This window comes from Rhinatrema bivittatum, chromosome 2, assembly GCF_901001135.1.
Source record: "Rhinatrema bivittatum chromosome 2, aRhiBiv1.1, whole genome shotgun sequence".
Classification (NCBI taxonomy): Eukaryota; Metazoa; Chordata; class Amphibia; order Gymnophiona; family Rhinatrematidae; genus Rhinatrema; species Rhinatrema bivittatum.
Genome location: NC_042616.1, coordinates 621379843 through 621399491, shown reverse-complemented (window position 1 = coordinate 621399491; position 19649 = coordinate 621379843). Strand labels below are relative to the sequence as shown.

Below are 19649 nucleotides of genomic sequence, written 5' to 3'. Positions count from 1 at the left end.
TAGTGGAATGAGCCCTAAACTGACTAGGTAACAGCTTCCTGGCATCCATGTAAGCAGCCGTGACTACTTCCTTAATCCAACAAGCTACTGTAGCTCGTGAGGCTGGCCCTCCCTGTCTAGTACCACCGTGAAGGACAGACAGTCCGTCCAACTCCCGCAAAAGTTCAGTAACCTCTAGATATCTGACAATATTTTTCTTGACATCCAAGGGTTGCAACAAATGATACTCCTTTACATCTCTTTCTCTATCTAAGGACGGCAGGGAAATGGACTGATTCAAGTGAAACTCAGTGACCACCTTTGGTAAAAAGGAAGGAACAGTACTCAGCTGTACTGACCCTGGAGTCACCTGGAGAAATGGTTCCCAGCAAGACAAGGCCTGCAGTTCTGAAACCCTTGCGCAGAATAAATTACCACAAGAAATACAGTTTTCAAGGTCAACAATCGCAAGGAGATTATGTGACGGTCTAAGTGTAGGGCCTGCCAAGAAGTCCAATGCCAAATTAAGCCTCCACAAGGGCACCGGAAACTACAAGTGAAGCCGAAGATGTTTCACTCCTCTCAGAAAATGGGCCATATCAGGATGAACTGACAAGGTTGCACCATTTACCTCACCCCTGAAACAGGTGAGCGCTGCTACCTGTACCTTTAAGGAATTGAGAGTCAAGCCTTTATTCAAGCCACCATGCAAAAATTCCAAAATGAGTGGAATCTTGACCAAGGAAGGAAGAGTACCTCGATCCTCATACCAGGCCTCAAACACTCTCCAAACCCGTACATAGGCCAAGGAAGTGGAGAACTTTATTGCTCTTAGTAAGATGGAATTCATTGCCGCAGAATAGCCATGTTTCACAAGCGAGCTTTTTCAAGGGCCAAACTGTAAGACAAAATCGATTCGGATCTTTGTGAAGAACAGGTCCCTGTGCGCTGGAAGTCGAAGAGGTGAGTCCACCAGGAGCCTCCGCAGATCTGCATATCATGGTCTCCTGGGCCAATCCAGAGCAACCAAGAGCATAATTCCTCTGTGGTGCTTGATCCTTCAAATCATTCTGCCCAACATGGGCCATGGAGGAAAAGCATACAGCAAATTGTCTTCCGACCACCTCTGCACTAAGGAATTGAGCGCCAATGACTTCGGATCTCTTCTGCAACTGAAGAAGCACGAAACTTTGCATTGTGCAAGGTCTCCAACAGGTCTAGGAACGGGAGACCCCAGCAATCCCGAATCAGTTGAAATGCCTCATCTGACAATGCCTACTCTCCTGGGTCCAGACTCCTGCTGAGAAAGTATGCTCTTACGTTGTCCTTGCCTACGATGTGCAAGGCCGAGATCATCTGGAGATGCACTTCTGTCCATTCCCATAAGTTGATCTATTTCCTGCCACACTTGTTGGCTTCTAGGTTCCTCCCTGCCGATTGATGTAAGCCACCATTGTAGCACTGTCCGAAATTATTTGGAGTGATCGACCCTGCAGCCTGTCGCTGAACTGTAAACATGCCAACTGGACTGCTCTGGCTTCCAGGCAATTGATGTTCCAGACTCCTCTGCATACCAGCAGCCTTGCAATGTCAGCTCCTGAAAAGTGAGCTCCCCAACCAAGGAGACTCGCATTCGTCATCAGTACTAGTCAGTCCAGAGGGATTAGGGAAACCCTCTTCCTTAGATGTTCCTCCTGCAGCCACCACTGCAGTTGGGAGGAAACCTTCATTGGCAGGTGAAGCTGAACCAAATAGTTTTGAGACTGCGGGTTCCACAGAAACAGCATGGAGCGCTGCAGAGGTCGCATATGCACCCTCGCCCACACTACCACTTCCAGGCTCTTCGCCATTAAGCCAAGTACTTGCAAGTAAGACCATATGGTCGGCCGCAGAATGCTCATCAGCAGATGGAGCTGTGCTAGTAACTTCTGAATTTGAGTTTCTGGCAGGAACACCTTGCCTTGCTTCATGTCAAAACGAACTCAGTTGTATTCCAGAGACTGAGTACGCTGAAGACTGATCTTGACAAAGTTCACCACCCAGCTGAGTTCCTGCAGCAGGGAAATCACTTTGAGAGTCACTAGGTGGCTCTTTTCTGGCAACTTGGCTTGGATCAGCCAGTCATCCAAATACGGGTGTACTAGGTTTCCACCCTCTCTCAATTCTGCTGCAACTACTACCATTATCTTGGAGAAGGTTCTGGGAATGTTGGCCAAACCAAAGCACAGTGCCTGAAACTGAAAATGGCGCCCCAGAACTGTGAACTACAGAAAACACTGAGGTTCGGGTCAGATGGGAACTTAAAGGTACGCTTCTGACAGATCCAGGGAGGTAAAAAATTCCCCTGACTGCACAGCCATTATCACTGAGCGCCGTGTTTCCGTGCAGAAATGTTTCACCCACAGATCACGGTTGACACTTTGAGATCCTGGATGGGAAGATAGGAGCCCTCCTTCTTTGCATGACAAAATAAATGGAATATCGCCCCATATTTTTTTGAGATGTGGGCACTGGGACCACAGCCCTCAAACCGAGGAGCCTTGTCAATATACTTTCCACTGCCTGCTTCTTCTGCAGCGAGTGGCAAGGAGACTCCATGAACATGTCCTGAGGAACACTGCAAAACTCCATCACATATCATTCTTGTATCACTTCCAGGACCCACTGATCCGATGTGACTGAGCCACCTCTGATAAAAGAGAGAGAGAGGCGTCACTCTATCTCCTGTTCACAGAGGTGGGTCAGCAAACCTGGGAGGTTTGGGAGGTTCCACTACCCGAGCCTGCGCCCCTTCTGGGTTGACTGCGGCGAAAGGACTGAGACTTTCTGAAAGGTCGAGTCCTCTGAAAAGTTACTCCTCTATAGGGTCTAAAATGCCTGGATCCTCTAGCACAACCCCTCATGGTAAAGAAGCACTGCATCTGTTTCTTATCCTTTGGCAAATGAGGAACCAGAGATTCGGCTCACTTACTGGCCAGTTTCTCCAACTCGCTCCCAAATAAAAGCGAGCCATTAAAGGGCAACTTGGTGAGGTTAGCCTTGGAGGTTACATCGTCCGACCAATTTCTCAACCATAACTGGTGCCTGGCCGCTACTATCGAAGCCACTCCTCTGGCTGAAGTGCAGACCAAATCACAGCTCGCATCGGCCAAGAAGGCAATGGCTGGTTCCATAACTGCCTGGAATTTACCCCAGAGTCATCAGCCTCCTGGGAGAGAAGCAAATATGAGTAAGCCACCAAGGAACAACAAGAAGCGATCTGCAAGGTCATTGCCACTGCTTCAAATGCCTGTTTAAGGATAGTCTCAATCTATCACGAGCATCCTTCAAGCCGCTCCTCCTTTCACAGGAATAGTGTTCCACTTGGAAACTGCACACACAAGTGCATCTACCTTCAGAAAACGTAGACACTCTCTCACCACTGGATCCAGAGGGTACAGGCTTTCCAAAACACAACACTATTTGAAATTTGCCTCTGGGGCACCCAACTCAAGATGAATCAATTCTTGAATGGCCTTCATCACTGGGAAAAAAGAGGCTTTACACAAGGAAACCAAAATGGGATTTCTCTTTGGCTCAGACACAGAATCTGTCCCAGGGACCCCAAGCATTTTCAAGGTCTGGGAGATCAGAGATGGCAGTTCATCTCTATGAAAGAACTGTAGCATAGTTCTATATGTTTCTAGACATGGAGGGATTTCACAATCCTGCAGAGAATCAGGATCAGCGTCATCATCCGTACCATCCGGGTCTCTATCAGGACAACCCACTACCACTCTAGGAGTACTCCAGAGTGTAACAGAAGGTCCAGGCAAGATTCCTACTTGCTCCTCTACTCCAGAAGCATTGGACTGGTTTGAGGACTGCGCCTGAAGAAAGGATTGCAACCCCTGGAAAAATTCCACCAAGGAAAATGTAGAAGTATCCAAACCAGGAGGCACCTGGGGTGTACTCACTGAGCTAACATCCCCTGCTGAGGAACCAGTTAGGGGAGTTCAAAGTCAGATGCCCCACTTAAGTTGTCTTTACGTAGACCCTCATCTGGCTGGGAAGAACCAGGCTTCGTGAAATCAGAGGACGATAAATCTCCCTAAGCATCCAAACAGCATTGGCACAAATTAGCAGGCACTCCTGGCTGAGATGCCCTAATATGACAGGCAGTGCAAGGAGAAAGTCACTTAGGCTTCTTAGGTATAGGCACCATTATGGCCAACAGTGTGCTGAGCGGCAGGTAGAAGTGTGTGTCTAGCTGGTTTTTTTTTAGACATCCAAAAATTCTAGTCATTCAAATAAGGCATCCAAAAAAGTTAGGCATTCAACACTTGGGCATCCGATACTTAGGTATCTCAATGCTAGGTGTTCCAATACCTAGGCACTCATAGAATAAGCGGCACTCAAGGACAAGCACACAAAAAAATGCTTAATTTTTATGCACAAGTAAGTGTGGGCCTGGATGCACAACAAAGTTTGACTAGGCATCCAGAAAACAGGATGCACAACTGAATGCACAGCTAGATGCACACGCTGAACCGACAATCCTGATTTATTTATTTATTTTGAAGCTTTTCTATACCACCTATACAATTTTAGTAGGTCTAGGCAGTTTACAAGTATAACGTACATAATCAAATTGACAAATAAAAGATTATATTTTAAAATTAAATACAGAAACAAATAAAAAGTAGAGGGTAGCTTAAGTAGTGCACGAAAAGCTGTTGAGGTCTACCTCGCAGCACGCAACTAAGAAGCCTCAGAGCAGGGCCTAGCCAACGGAGGCTGCTCATGTCCCTCATCTTCCCAAAGAGTGGGATGATCATCAGAATGGCGCGCCAAGCACGGAGACCAGGAAGAAGGAAGCCCTAACAGAACTCTCCTTCACTGTCTCTGTTTTTTTGTTGTTTTTTTTTAACACTTACCTGAGCTCAGCTTTACCTGGCTGAGTAAAGAGACAGTCTCTGGCTGCGGGGAGAGAGGGCATTTGCCATCACCACCACGCTCAGCTTCCTGCACCCTGTGCCTTTCAGCTGCTCAAGCAGCTAAGTCTACGCCAGCTGAAAAACGAGCTACCGGACCAAGGTACACCTCTGAGGGACCATGGAAATCACCTCAGGAATTCTCAACTGGGGGAGGGCCCTTATGGTATCACTGCAGGAGAGTGGGGCAAATTATTTTTTTCTCCTTATTTTTCTTTTTCTCAAATCGAAGCAATCCCCAGTGGGGAGATGCACATCCACCATCTGCTGGAGACGGAGAATACTGGCAGGCTGATGTCACTGCAGGTGTATATATACTGTGACGTCAGTTTGCTCCGTCTCCATCTCCTGGTAGGGGAGCACAAACCCACATGTTCTGGATTCATATGACTGGGTGCTAAGAAATGTGATAATGCAGTGGTTCTATTTTACTTTTTGTCTCAAGATCCCTGCATGTGTCCATTCTGAGTTGGGCCAGTTCACGTCACTGTAGAGCGATGACCAGGGACTTCTTTCCCTACCATCGGGGCTGTGACTGCTGCCTCCACAGCATCTCTGATCCCCACTGACCTGAACACCTGGCAAATCCTGCAAGTCTACTGGGCCCTGTGCAGCTCAGATTTCAGAATGAAGTTGGCAGAAGAGGTGGCGGATGCAAGTAAGAAATGTTGTTAGCCTCCTGTCAGTGGCAAGCAGGGGAGGGAAAGGAAAGGATCACCCCTGGCAAAGGAAAAAGATCAGAGTATAGGGCCTTGGACCCCTAGGTACGGCCATGGTGGCAGGAGGGAGTGAGCAGGATGGGCTGCTGGGCCTTAGTGGCAGTAACAGATCAGAGCAGCAGCAGCAGTGGATGGTGGTGGGGCAACCTGCTACATTTCTATGGCCAAAGGCAAATTTTACAGTAGCTGCCACACTTTGTAAATAAATTTGGATAGACTGTGTCACTTGTGGCTCTTTGTGAACCTGCATAATCTGCCTGATTTGGAGGCAGATCCTTGTAGATTTACATGCATATTCTGTGTGAAGCACTCTTGGAGCCGGCCTGGTGTCCATGGCAGTCGTGTGCCCTATGTTCCATTCCTTGGCCAGGACTCTGCTCCCTCGGCTGGCTAGTGCTGAGAATGCTGTGGAGGTAGTGCTCAGAGTCCCCTGGGAAAGAGGTCTGTCATCGCATAATACTGACATCTAGTGATCGGATTTAAGGCCCAGGATTGAAGAGTTTGTAGTAGTAGGGAGGGGCCCTCATATGTAGTTCCAGGCTGTGAGCAGTCGCTGTGATGACTGGGCTAGCTGCAGTAGGTTGGGAGAGGATATAGGGAAGAAGAAATCCCTGGGTAGTTGTGAACGAAGGCTTATGGCACTAAATGCCAGCCCTGGTCCAGACTGGGATAATAAAATCTGGGAGGATGACTTTCAAACAACTCCGCATGGCCTCATATATGTGCGAATATGGCCACATAGTGATCTACTACAGTATTTTATAACCTGAGCGTATCAGGTGTGTGCAGATTATAAAATACACATATGTCCAACTCTAACCTACACCATTGTGTTTCCTTATGTGTGAAAATCTGCAATGCATTGAAAGCGTGTATTTTTCCTGTCTTTATTAAAAACTTGAGTGAAAAAATTTGTGACTTGCTCATGTAAAAACTCTGTTTACGCGCAAGTTGATATATTTTAAAAAATTTGCGCATTACTGAAATCACCAGTTTGCCGAAATCTCCAGTTTACCCAGTCCTTCTCCAGGTCATCAAGACCTTCCTAGTTCTACACTCTGAGCTCCCCCAGTTCACCCAGACCTCTCACCCAACCAACAGATGAGTCTGATATCAGCTGTGCAAGATAATTAGCAGATGTACAGAGAAGGTACAGAGAAGTGCAACCAAAATGATAAAGGGGATGAAACAGCTCCCCTATGAGGAAAGGCTAAAGAAGTTAGGGCTGTTCAGCTTGGAGAAGAGTCAGCTGAGGGAGGATATGATAGTGTTTAAAATCATGAGAGGTCTAGAACGGGTAAATGTGAATCGGTTATTTATTCTTTCAGATAATAGAAGAACTAGGGGGCACTCCATGAAGTTAGCATGTAGCACATTTAAAACTAATCGGAAAAAGTTCTTTTTCACTCAATGCACAATTAAACTCTGGAATGTGTTGCCAGGGGATGTGGCTAGTGCAGTTGGTGTAGCTGGGTTTAAAAAAGATTTGGATAAGTTCTTGGAGGAGAAGTCCATTACCTGCTATTAATCAAGTTGACTTAGAAAATAGCTACTGCTATTACTAGACTCAGTAGCATGGGATAGACTTAGTTTTTGGGTACTTGCCAGGTACTTATAGCCTGGATTGGCCACTGTTGGAAACAGGATGCTAGACTTGATGGACCCTTGGTCTGACCCAGTATGGCATATTCTTATCATCTTATCTAAGCTGAGAAATGTATGTGCGGAAGTCTCTTATAAAACAGCAACTTGAGTGTGTACCTCTAGGACCTCCTGGAACGCTCCTATCTTGCCTGTTTCTTCATGTGTAAATGAAAGTGCTAGACCAAAAGTTAGCTCGTACTTTTGATGTTTTCATAACAGCATCTATACGTGTATAAGTTACTCATATGCCTTTATGTTAATTTTACGCGCGTAAATGTTTTGAAAATTCACCCCTTAGTCTGTTTTGAATTAGGTCAGAATTGACTGATAAAGAAAGTATATATGAGTCAAAAATTCACTGTTCTGAAACAGGATTTTGAACTATGCCGGATGTAGCTTGCTCAGCCCAAAGGTGCATGATTTACAGAATATGGATCAAGTAAGATCGCTTCTCCAGCCTTTTTGCCTACCATCAAAGGTAAGATCTAAACCATTAGCTGAAGTTGGTCCCAATTTGGGATTAAACCTCTTGTAAAAAACCAAAAATCTCTCTATTGTATGTAACACGCTGTCTGGCTAGATACACCATCCTCCCTGCCGAGGGAAGAAGAAGGTTGCCAGTGTTTGTTAGCTGGCTGTAGAGCACACTGTCCCTGGCTATGAAAGCATCAGCTCTCTTTTAGGTAAAAAAGAATAGACAGAAAGGCTAAAGAGGGCACTCTAGAAAAAGTCAAATCATCGACTCAAAAGCAGCAATGCAAGCTAGGTAACTCATAAGAGCAATTTGCCTTTTTCTTATTGTTATCATTTACTCTCTTGATTTTATTTCCTCAGTCTTTTCTTTTTCATCCCAACATCTTATTTCAGATCATTTTTACATTTTCTTTGTAACAAAAAAAAATGTGCAGCCTTTAATTTGGCCACGTGCCTTCTTTTTTTAAAATCTCATTTCCTGAGTGCAACCCTCTCCATGGTGGTTACTCCTACAGCCATGTTACACACGCATGCTTGGTGTGCTACCTGCATGGGATATGAATAAGTATCAGCACAGGGCACCAACTAGAGAGGAGGACACCAACTAGAGAGGAGGTGCTGTCCAAATCATTAACACGGACAACTCCTTGGGATTTAAACAGAAATCAGAACAAAAAAAGGGGTGGGGGAGTGGAGGTTCTTCGTGATTTAGTTTTAACTGCCAAGCATGCTAGCCACATTTCCTGTTCGCCAGTGCTGCTGCTTGGATATTTAAGCAAAGACCTCAGTGAGAGACTCTTACCTGTTCTTGTTTTCCAGTTCTGCAATCAGCTGTCTCTGTTGCTTATTTGCATCAATAGTAAAGGAGATATCAGGGGCACCCCTCTGCTGAGTCTGCTGAAGCAAGAGAGAGCAGAATGAATTACTCTTCACAGCCGGCACAACACGCAAGTCCTTTCAGCAACTACTTTAAGAAATTGTAGAGTCTTGTCCCGCAACAACAGGAGCATATGTTTGATTTCTATCTGATCCCGGATGCTTTATTCCCATGAAAGCACTGGAAGCTCTCCTGGTGAAAGCCAGATTCATCATTCAGCTTGCATTGTGGTTGCAGATCAATAGATGGGGCCATGAGATAATACTGAATTGCACAGAGTACCGAAGCCTTCCAGCAGGGTGCCTCGGTGCATGGCTCTCTATTTTGTCAACTATAGATATTTTCTTAGAGAAAAAAATGCACAGAGCATAGAGGTGACTGAGGTACAGCAAAATACTTACAATAAACTCTTTTGGAGCACTCTAACATGGGTCTCAATAAATTAAACTTGAGTGCTCAGAAAATCTCTGCACTAGAAGGGAGAACATTTTACCTCCAGAAGTTTTAGACATTTGCATAATTTTATGTGCAGACGAGTAAGTGGGCAAAGGCAAGTCAATGCATGAAACATGGGTCTTTTCAAATTACTACTGATGGTTGTTGGTGCTTCTAAACTTGTATTTTTAATAAAACAAGGTTTGGATGGGCAGGGTAGCCAGAGTATTAAGTAGTACAATAGTTCCTTAAATATGTGTTCACTTAATTCAGTCACACATTTTTCAAACCAAAACTTTTAAAGTAAAGATCTCTCTGGATTTCTGTGTACTCCACAAATGAGCCATGCACCGTAAAAATAAAAATTGCAGCTATATGTAGGGGGGTGAGCGAGAGAGGGAGCCAGTGCGCAGGGGTGTGTGAGAGAGAGACATAGGTAGCCTGTGTGAGGGTGTATGCGTGAGAGGGAAAGGAAGCCTGTGTGGGTGTGTGTGCAAGAGAGGGAGGGAGCCTGTATGAGGGGGTGTGTATGTGCACTAGAGAGAGAGAGAGGGAGCCTGTATGAGGGGGTGTGTATGTGCACTAGAGAGAGAGAAGGAGCCTGTATGAGGGGGTGTGTATGTGCACTAGAGAGAGAGAGCCTGTGTGTGAGAGAGAGGGACAGAGGGAGCCTGTGTGAGGGTCACTACTGAGAGAGGGGTCAAACTCTGGGAGTGTAGATAGAGTGAAAGGGATTGAGCCTAGAGGGGGAGGACAGAGATAATGGCAGGTGGAGGAGTTAGGGCCTGAGAGGCAAAGTGAAAGGAGACTGGCCAGGGGAGTAGGGAGGGTGAAAAAGACATTCTTACAGTGAACCTCTAGGAAAATCAAAATATTTAAAACTTTGCATCTTTAAGTAATACCTTTTTTCTGTATTACATTTTCAATTAATTACTTAAAGACTATCGTGTATATTGTGTTATTTTGACCAATATAAAGTATGCAGAATTTCAAATTTTTGTGTGCAGAATTCCCCCAGGAGTAAGCTTCTATCTCAGCTCCAGTTGGCGCCTTCAGACTACTGAGCTTCCAGACAGAACTTATCACACTGTGACAGTCTCTCCTTTCTTTGCAGCTACTCTTGATGTTTTCTCATTCCATGAGTGTTCAACTGTTCATCATTTTAATAAACGTTGTTTGATATTCAAGGACTGAGTTTTATCTGGTATTTGAAGCAAGGTTTAACTTTCTGTCCAGGCACTCAAGCTAACAGGTCGAGAGCTGAGGATAGTAGAACAAACCTATTCCCCACTGAAAGCATGAGCCTGAATAAAACTCCTTGGTATTATGGCACATTCTTATGTGTTCATTTTACAAATATTAAACTCCTACTGTAAACAAAATCCCATTATTAAAAAAGCATTCCAAGACCACAGTAAGATAAGGCCCTCGCATATCCAAGGTATACCCTTCCTCCTCCCCGATTTGTGGAATGATGAAAAGTCACCATGAAGGCATTTATTACTGAACTGTATTTTTTTCTTACGTGGAATAAGAGAAAACAAAACTGGTGTGGTGGTGTTATTTTTCTGAGACTTAGCTGGGGAAAAGGCCCCTCATCTAACAGGAGTGCTTACAGGCTGCATGAAAATATTTTAGCCATAATGTTCAGCCACCTTCTGCGTGTCCAAGCTGTTCATACATCGCAGTGCCTATTAAGGTTATTCACTGTCGAACACATGCCCACTTTAGTCTCAAACACCACCAGGAAAGACACCTTGATTAAATCTGACACGTGGTCTATCCTAGTCATGTCTGATGATTTTAAAGTGTATTTCTCTATCATTCTGAATCAGAGTTTATGGCATTAATATTTTAACACACTTTCATTTGGATAATTTTTTATGCATTTAATTTTAAACACACATTGAGGTAGTTTGTTCTTTCTTAGGTTGTGAGTGTAGATACTTGTGCACATGCATGCAATCTCTTGTCCCTTCAGCTGCATACCAGGATACTTTTAGCCTTAATCACCTGAAAAATTAAAGGGGAAACTGAAATATAATGTCTGCCTTTACCTAAAAAACATAGAAAATCGGGAATCCCCAGTTTTGAACAGTTAGGTTCACCTTCCTTAAAAAGATCCTCATAAACCTATGGAAGCCCTTCCTAAATACTAGCCCAATGTTAACATACTCTCTCTTCACCTCTTTTTTTCCCCCAAGACGAACATTCTTAGTTCATCCACTCTTTTTCGAAATGATACATGCTTTATCCAGCACATACGCCTTTCTTTACCGTGAGAAAAGAAATATATTCCCCATATCAGAGTCTACTATACTTGCCGATGAAGTTGTCTCTGCTGCCAGTCTTGCTGCATATCTGGCAATTAGTCTGTGCTCTTCATCTAAGCGACTAGGACTGTCAAGCGTGCTATTTGATGTTTGGGAAAAGGCAGGAAGAAGGAAGAGAAAATGGTTGGTTAGAAAGAAGAGGCATTATTATAAGTATCATAAATGACCTTTGCAATGCTATTTTTTTGCATCCCAACCCCATTTTGCCTTACTAGAATCCAGAGTTAAAAATATCAAGAATAAATGTTGTAATTTAGTGGGGGACAATAAGCACTGTCAAAATTATGATATTATGGTACAGCCCACACTTTTCTCTTTCAACCCATGAGCATGTTGCATGCTCAGAATATATAATGTACAGTATTTAATGTAAGTGTGACTTTAGACACCCTAACATATCAGTAAGGCTTGTGAGCTATAATGTTCTTTTGAACACCGCATACAGCAAATGTTCGGTCATTATGTGACCTTCTCAATCAGAAATATTAACATTTACAATTCAATATTTTACCTGAATAATGTTTTGATTTCAGTGTCTCTTTTTAAACATGAACAATATGTTTTAGAAGCCTAAAAGGTACTTTACATACATAAAACTTCTGGGTCTCTCTCTCTAGGTTCAATGTGTGCAGTGATGATCTACAATGAAATAACCCGGTGGAAATAAAGGCCATTTTTCAAAGTTTTTGTTTATTGCTCCATTTTAACCTGTGTTGTTTATGGCACGTTTGTCTTTGCTGCAGCCATGCACAGCTTAATTACAACATCAATGTGTGGTAGTACCTGAGGGAAAGGATTATTATTAATTATTTACATAGTAATACAAGGCATATAACTTTTTGTGTCAAAGTCAAATTGGTATTTTGTGTGAATGACTGATACTGTTCTTAATCAAGGGCATTGGGACTGCAATCTTTAAATGTTGGCATTCTGGCATTTTGTATTACCAAAATTAGCTAGCTGACAGGTTTGACAATTTCAGAGGAAACCTTTGAGAGTCCTACTGTATATTGCCAGAGGAAGAAAACCTTGAGGCCTAATTCAGTCTCTTGCATCTGAGTTATATTTCCTGCACAGAGCGGAGAAACATGCTCGACAAAGTCAAATTTGCTAGTCTAAATTATTCTGGCATGTATCTACAGCACTGAGAAAGTTTGTGAACCCAAGTATAATAATGAGATTTACAAGCCCGTACCATGATACCTTTATTGAAACTGGTCTTTTCTTATGGAATAAAAAGGGTATAAAGTAAACACAAAAGTAGAAAAGAATAAGGCTAATGCAGAATCAGTGTGTGTGGAGTAGTGAAATCCTAGTTTCCTTAGCACAATTAATTGGCTAATCAGACTCAGGTACTTAAATAATTGGGTAACAAGTAAATCACCAAGCAGAGAAAATCTGCACAACTGAGTTTGGAGCTGGCATTAAGAATTGAGGAGCCCCAAAAGTTTAATAGAAAAGTAGAAAATACTGCTTTTCTGTGGTTCCTCTGACAATATTGTGGCGAAATAAAGTTGGAGGAACCACAGAAAGCAGCAACGTGATAAAAAAAATTAAAACAAAATGTGTTGATGGTGGTCAGGTTAGGAAACCAGATACTCAATTTATGAGCATCCATTTTCCTAACCTGTGGCTGTGCAAGGGTTAGGAAAACAGATACTCGTAAAATTGAGTGGCCGCTTTCCTACCTCGCACACAGCCACTTCTCCAGGACACCCAAAGCAGAGTGGGCACTAGAGACACACAATTTCCCCTAGCGCCTCCTTTTTAACACAGCGGCTCCTTAGCTTACTGCACTGCACGCCAGGGAGAGGTGCATGGGTGTGCGATAGGAAAGCGAGAGCTCAATCATGAGTGCCCATTTTTTCCAGGCGGATATTGCATCAGCCTATTTGTTTGGAAAAAATCAAATACTACCTTCCAAATAACAACCTCATCCCAACTGTCAAGCATGGTGGTGGAGGTATCATAGTGTGGGGCTGAGCTGTATGAGGACCTGGATGATTTGCATCATTGATTGACCCATGAATTCTGCTTTGTGTCAGAAAGTTCTAAAGGCAATGTCAGGCCATCTGTTAATGCGCTGAAGCTGAACCTAGAATAAGATATACAGCAAGACAACGTCTCTAAACAATCAAGTACGTTTTCTATAGAATGGCTGAAGAAGGGATTTTGTGTTTTGGATTGGCCAAATCCAAATCCTATTGAAATGTGGCAAGACTTGAAATGAGGTGTTCATGCAAGGAAGCCCTCAAATATCATAGAGATGAAGCAATTCTGTATGGAAAAATGACCCAAAATTAATCAACAGCAATGTAAGAGACTGATTAACAATTATATAATATTTTAAATAAATAAATAAATAAATAGAACAGATTAGGATCTAATCATGTTTTGAGTATAAATTGTGCTAAAATACAGATCATCCTACGAGGTTCACAACCTTTTCTCAGTACTGTACATGTTGGGGGGAGCAACTATCGAATAGCCTGTGTGCAAGACACAAGGATACTTTTAAGGTGCATTTTAAGCTAATTTTCAATGAGAAACAATGCATGCAGCATGTAATGTATGTATATTAAAAGCAGCTGTGTCCTTTGTATTTGCTCTTTTATGTAAATGGCCAGGGAAGGGGATGAATAGTTCACATACTTTTGAAAATGTCATAAATGCAGGTCATTACCCTTCCCTGACCTAAATGTTCCTCTACTTTTTCAAGTCTACTTGGCTAAAAGTCTGTGTGCTGTGGGCAGCCAGAGGAGGCAGATTTTTAAGTGAGCCATTTTACCCAGGCAAGAGGTCGACTTTCAGTGGCCAACAGAAATGTAAAGTCAAGGTCAATCCGGACTCTGCCCTACTGACGAGATGCTCTCACCAGGCCCAGTATACTTCATATGTATTTAACTTATAGTTTTTCCGCTGTCTTTCTACTTCCTGGCTACTCTAGCCTCCCAAGTTCTATCTCCTTGTTATATGTAACTTTGCTTGCTTTGAACTACTTGTTATTTGATTACCTAATTATATAATTATTATTGGTTTTTCATTTACTTAGACCCCTAGTTCATGTAAACCGGTTTGATATGAATCCTTTTCATGAAGATTGGTATAGAAAAATGTTAAATAAATAAAGTCTGCAGGAACTTTTTACCTGAAGACTTTACGTCAACTTTCAAAGGACAATCTTTCCTTTTGGAAATGGATTTGGGAGAAGCACCTGCACACCAGGTACTTTTCCAGCAAAATGTACAAGTGGACGTGGATGCACAGAACTCTGCGTGCGTGTGTGTTCAACCGCTAACCTCTCTCTGACTCTGTTCCCAGGAGCAGTTTCTCTCTCTCTCTGCATAGAGGTACATGTGTTCCAGCACCACTCACGTACTTTTTAGGTACAGAAAGGGAGAAAGGGAAAAAAATTTCAAAGAGTCCATTTCCATGCATAAAACACTGTTTTATCTGTGGAAATGCCTCTACATTTCTAATTCACCATACTAATTAACCTCAGTACTTTGAAATCAGAAAATGTAAATGTTCTTGGCGGTCAATGAAGTAAAGATAATTTCTGACTTGAAATGAAAATGTCTAAATTTGTGGTTCATTCAATTTTTCACTCAGCCAAAAAGTGTGTTACAACCAAACTTTCTTTTCCCTCAATGATATATTAGAGTTGATGTTCTGGAATTATTAACATTGGATGCAATTTGATATGCTAAGTAAAAACAGTGTATTGTGTTATGTTATGCTGTATTTTGTGTCATTGTACAGTATTGTATTATTGGTATTGATTTGGAGATGGACTGAGTCCGCAGAGCCCCTCTCTCACAACGCTAAACAACATTGCTCTCTGGTCACTGTCTGTTCCAGCTGTGGTTCCTGTCTTTTCAAGCAGTACAGTGCTGCCATGCTTGTACCCCTTGCCTCCAGATGAAAGAATACAGCAGCTGAAGTCAAGGGGTCTGATGTAATAAAACCCATGCTAAAATTGGCTTTGCGTTTCAGCATGGATTTTTCTTAACATGGGCACTAAAACTCAGGATCCCTGCAGGATGTAGTAAACTAATGGCTTGCAAATGATCCACACGTAAAAAAAGGACATTAGAAGGAAAAAAGCATGCTTTTTTTTTTTTTTTTTTTTTACTTGGAAGCTATTTGCATGCCAAGCTGCAAATATTTTCAGAGTAAAAAACTATCACATCAGTGAACGGACCAATCCCTTTTGTACTCAAAGAAGCAGTTGTCAGTACGTGAAGGAGGAAATACATTTATTCACTCCTTTATTCACCCCCCATCACTTAGTGACGATTGGTCCCTTCACTGTCACATGTCAGTGATTGGACCAGTCTCCCTTTCAGAAGGCTGCCCTGAATGGGGATTGGTCCTTTTCACTGACATATATCAGTGAAAAGCACCAACTGGGAACAGCCCTGCTGGGAGGAACCAGCAGGGGTTCCTGGTGGGGAAAGAGGGGTTTTGCAGGCTAAGATGAGGTGGAGAGATGTTAAATCAGTCTGGGTCTGTATTTTCTGGCACAAAGGCTCACTGAACAATGACCATTTAAAAGTATGAAAAATGGAGGCTCCCTGGACCCAAAACACCTTGCCGGCTGGGCCAGACCTCAGGAAGGGGTTTTGGCATCCTGGGGGAGGAGGAGGAGGACTTATCAGGCCAGCTGCAGGAAGTTTAACACCTGCTTTTGAGTAGATGCTACACTTCCCGCGGTAACAGGAGATGCACCAGGTAGCTTCCCCACTAGCACACCTCCTTGCATTGCAGGGTAATAGCTAATTAGGCTATTACCTTGCAATTTGCATGTACCAGTGCTAAGCTTGCCATGGGTTTTGTTTTTTTTTTTTTTTTAGTGTGGCTGTTTTTGGCTCTAAATCCCTTTTTACATACCAATGCTATGTTAGCTCCAAAAAACCTGCAGTAAAATGCGAGTAAAAACCCACGGTAAGCTTAGCGCTGCTTATTACATTGGCCCCAAGGTCACCAGAAAGGCAGTGAATTCAGAACTTTCCCTCACTGTTCAAATGTTGCACCTCTGTGATGCATCCAGGCTCCCACATTTTTGCCCTCCAGTGTCCCAATGTCACCATTCGTACTTTCTTATTTCTTAATCTCATTTATTTTTAGTGGCTAACCAAATAATTTTGAAGCAGTTCTTACCAAACTTCTGAATCCACAATCAAATCACTGTCATTCAAAGTGAGATTAGGGTCTTTGCTAGGATAAAGCAGACTTCTAACTTCAGGCCTGCTGTGCTGTAAATTCTATTTATACTGCTGTACTCTTAGGGAAGAGCCTATATAAACTCTCCTGACGATAGGTGCCTGCTGCAAAGATTTCCAACGGTAGAGGACAATGCTACATGTTTGGCATAATGAGGTTTCATGACGAGATATATTAGGTAGTGAGCGACCTGCTTGCATTGTCTCCTTCAGTCTGTAGGGGAAAGTTCCATGTCAGAAGTGGGGAATTCCAGCACAAAAGTTTTACGGGTGAATTTTAAAAGTGCTACATGCGCCAAAGCCAGGAGATATGCATGTGTATCAGCCTGGCATGCACTGCACAAATTTTAAGAGGCGCCCAGATACGCGAATACAATTTTTTTCCATAAAATGGGCAGGGACGTGGTCTGCGCGGAGCATGGGCACTCTAGGAAATAACGAATAAAACTAGTACGTAAGTATTTATGCACGCCAGTACGCGCTGGGGTCCCCATCCGCGTAACTTTACTTCTGCGATGGACGGCATGTAAGTCATGAAATAAAAATACTAGGCTAATCAGAGGGGTTTTAAGGGACGGGGGTTAATAGGGTAAAAGGGAGGCGAGTTAGCTAGGGGGTTTAAGAAGTCCTCTCTTTTACTGAGGCGAACTGGGGAAACAGGTAATTGTGTCAGCACGCGTATCTACTAAAATCCCCCCCACTTATGTAACTGAGGCGGTATTTGTGCGCACATGCACACATAACTATAAATTTGTGCGTACATGTACATGCATATTTTATAACAGGCATGCATATACATGCGTATGTTATAAAATTGCTGAGTCCATGTGCGCGAGCCGGCAATCGCGCTCACATGTGCACCCGCACACGTTTCTTAAAATTCACCTTCTAAATTTTAAGCCTTATCCTGATTTTGTTAAATAGCTTTCACCTTAACGTTTTCTCTTCCTTACTGCAAAGGAAGACAAGTCCAAATGCTCCCTACAAAAATATTGATTTCTCCGAAGAAAGGCTTCAAAATTAGTGAGAGAGCTGGCACGGCGCCACTATACAATGGCACAAACTAATCTGAGAACATAATTGCTCGTTACCTCTCAACAATACTTTCCTGATCCTACTGCCAGCAAAGCTAATATTGACACCATGGTGCGTTAACACGAGTCCATTTTAAAGTGTTTACTGTAACTGCAGTCACTGGGAATCATTCTGTCGTGATCTGCTCCCTATTCTCTGTATCCACAAAGGTGCCAAACCTGCACTAACCGTGTGGGGTTGCTCTGCAGCATGTCGCTATACAAGCCGATGAGGACATGTTCATCAGCCAGCCTTTCGGCAACATCAAGGCTGTACTGTACCCTGGAACAAGGGGGTAAAGGGTAAGAGGGACAGGTATGAACACAACAGACAGAAAAAAAAAAGCAGGAGCAAGTGAGAATGTGGCATGCGAACCAAGGAAAAAAACAACAAAAAACTGTTGAAATCTGGAACAAAGTAACTTCAGAGACCAAAAAATAAAAAGGCTAGAAAAGCTGGTACAAGTTCTAACAGATGTCAGAGAATCTGAAAAGCAGGATAACAAATTCAGTCATGGACAAAAGCTAGGAAAGTCTTCAGTTATGTAGGTATGCCTAAGATATGATTACTCTTTTTGGGGCCAATTTACTATGCTGCGTTACCACGATAACGCCTAATAAATGGGGCTAATGCACATTAATCTGTAATAATGCAGTTTAACGCACAAAAAAAAAAAAAGCAGGCCCACCGCAAGTTAAAAATAATGAGCCTTGTCACATGCAAATGAGCTCATTATAATGGGAAAAGAATAACATGGCTTGCGGTAGACTTTGAAAACCATGCTACTCTCAGAAAGTTAATTATTTCTTACGAGGTATAGTTAACCTTTTCCGGTAAGCATTGCCAGGATTAACGCACCAAGTGATGCTCCTGCGGCCTAAATTTATAGGGACCGCCAGGCTCGGTCAAAGTCCCATCTCTGTCCAGAAATTCTCAGTGGTCTAGTGGGGGAGGTCAACAGCTGCTTCCCACACACTCATCCAGGCCATCAATAAAGGAAAAATTACCACTCCCCATTTAAGCCCCACCCCCTGTTGCCAAGTCTTGCTTGTAACAAAATAGTGCTCACTCCTCCTTTTCCATTATCTATCCCCTATCCTTCTGACCATCCCCAGATGTAACCTAAACTCCCTGAGGTCTTATGCGAGGAGTGATCTCCACTTGCTCCTATTGCTGCTAGTGCCATTTTCCAAAGTGATTCCGGCTCATCCCAGGCGTTTCTTTTCCTCTTATGGGGTCAGCTGGCTCTACTGTAGAAAATGGTGTCAGTGGGGCAGGAGAAAGTAGGGATCACTTCTACCCTCACTAGACCCCAGGGAGTTCAGGGTTCGTCTGGGAAGAGCTGGTGGTGGGAGAGAGCATTATTTTGTTAAAAGGGGCAGGGATTGGCAACAGGGGGAGAAGCTTAATGGGGCCCATGTTTCTTAATGGCCTGGTGGGTTGTGGGCAAGGGGGGTCATGCTCTTCTCCACTAGATCATTAGGGAATTTCAGGCAAGGAGTGAAGGAGGGGAGCTTTGACTGGGTCTCAAGGCTCCTTTGAAAGATTGTGTTCTCAGAATATGGGGCTGCCACTGCTTGTTGCCGTGGCTGGGAATGCACAATTTTCTTGGCTGGGCAACGCAAAATTCCATGGCATTTACTAAACTGCGGTTTGCTTTGCAGTGCTGGGCTGCCATTAGGTTGCCCCTCGGACGACCAAAATCCTCATGGTTCTGGAATTTCTACAGGATGGCCTGAATAAAGGGTTATCCTTTAACTCCTTGAAGGTCCAGGTAGTGGCTCTCTCCTGTTTCAGAGGCGAGGTGAACGGAGCCTGCCTATCGGCACATCCGGACTTGGCCCATTTCCTAAAAGGAGTTAAACACTTTCGACCACCCTTACAGTGGCCGATTCCCCTGTGGAATCTTAATTTAA

General features: G+C 43.4%; 1 protein-coding gene across 14 annotated transcripts in view; it reads right to left on the bottom strand.

Annotated features, from left to right (window-relative positions):
• The window catches only part of DTNA (dystrobrevin alpha), a 715983-nt gene that overhangs the window by 92784 nt on the left and 603550 nt on the right, over window positions 1-19649 (bottom strand). For 6 of the 14 annotated variants that reach the window (XM_029591217.1, XM_029591220.1, XM_029591215.1 and 3 more), the window contains 3 exons: window positions 17923-18015; window positions 11426-11513; window positions 8592-8686 (listed from right to left, as the gene is read on the bottom strand). In XM_029591217.1, coding sequence (XP_029447077.1) covers window positions 8592-8686; window positions 11426-11513; window positions 17923-18015 — 276 coding nt within the window. The remainder of the gene's footprint in view (window positions 1-8591; window positions 8687-11425; window positions 11514-17922; window positions 18016-19649) is intronic. The other 8 variants (XM_029591223.1, XM_029591225.1, XM_029591226.1 and 5 more) reach the window with 3 other exon arrangements.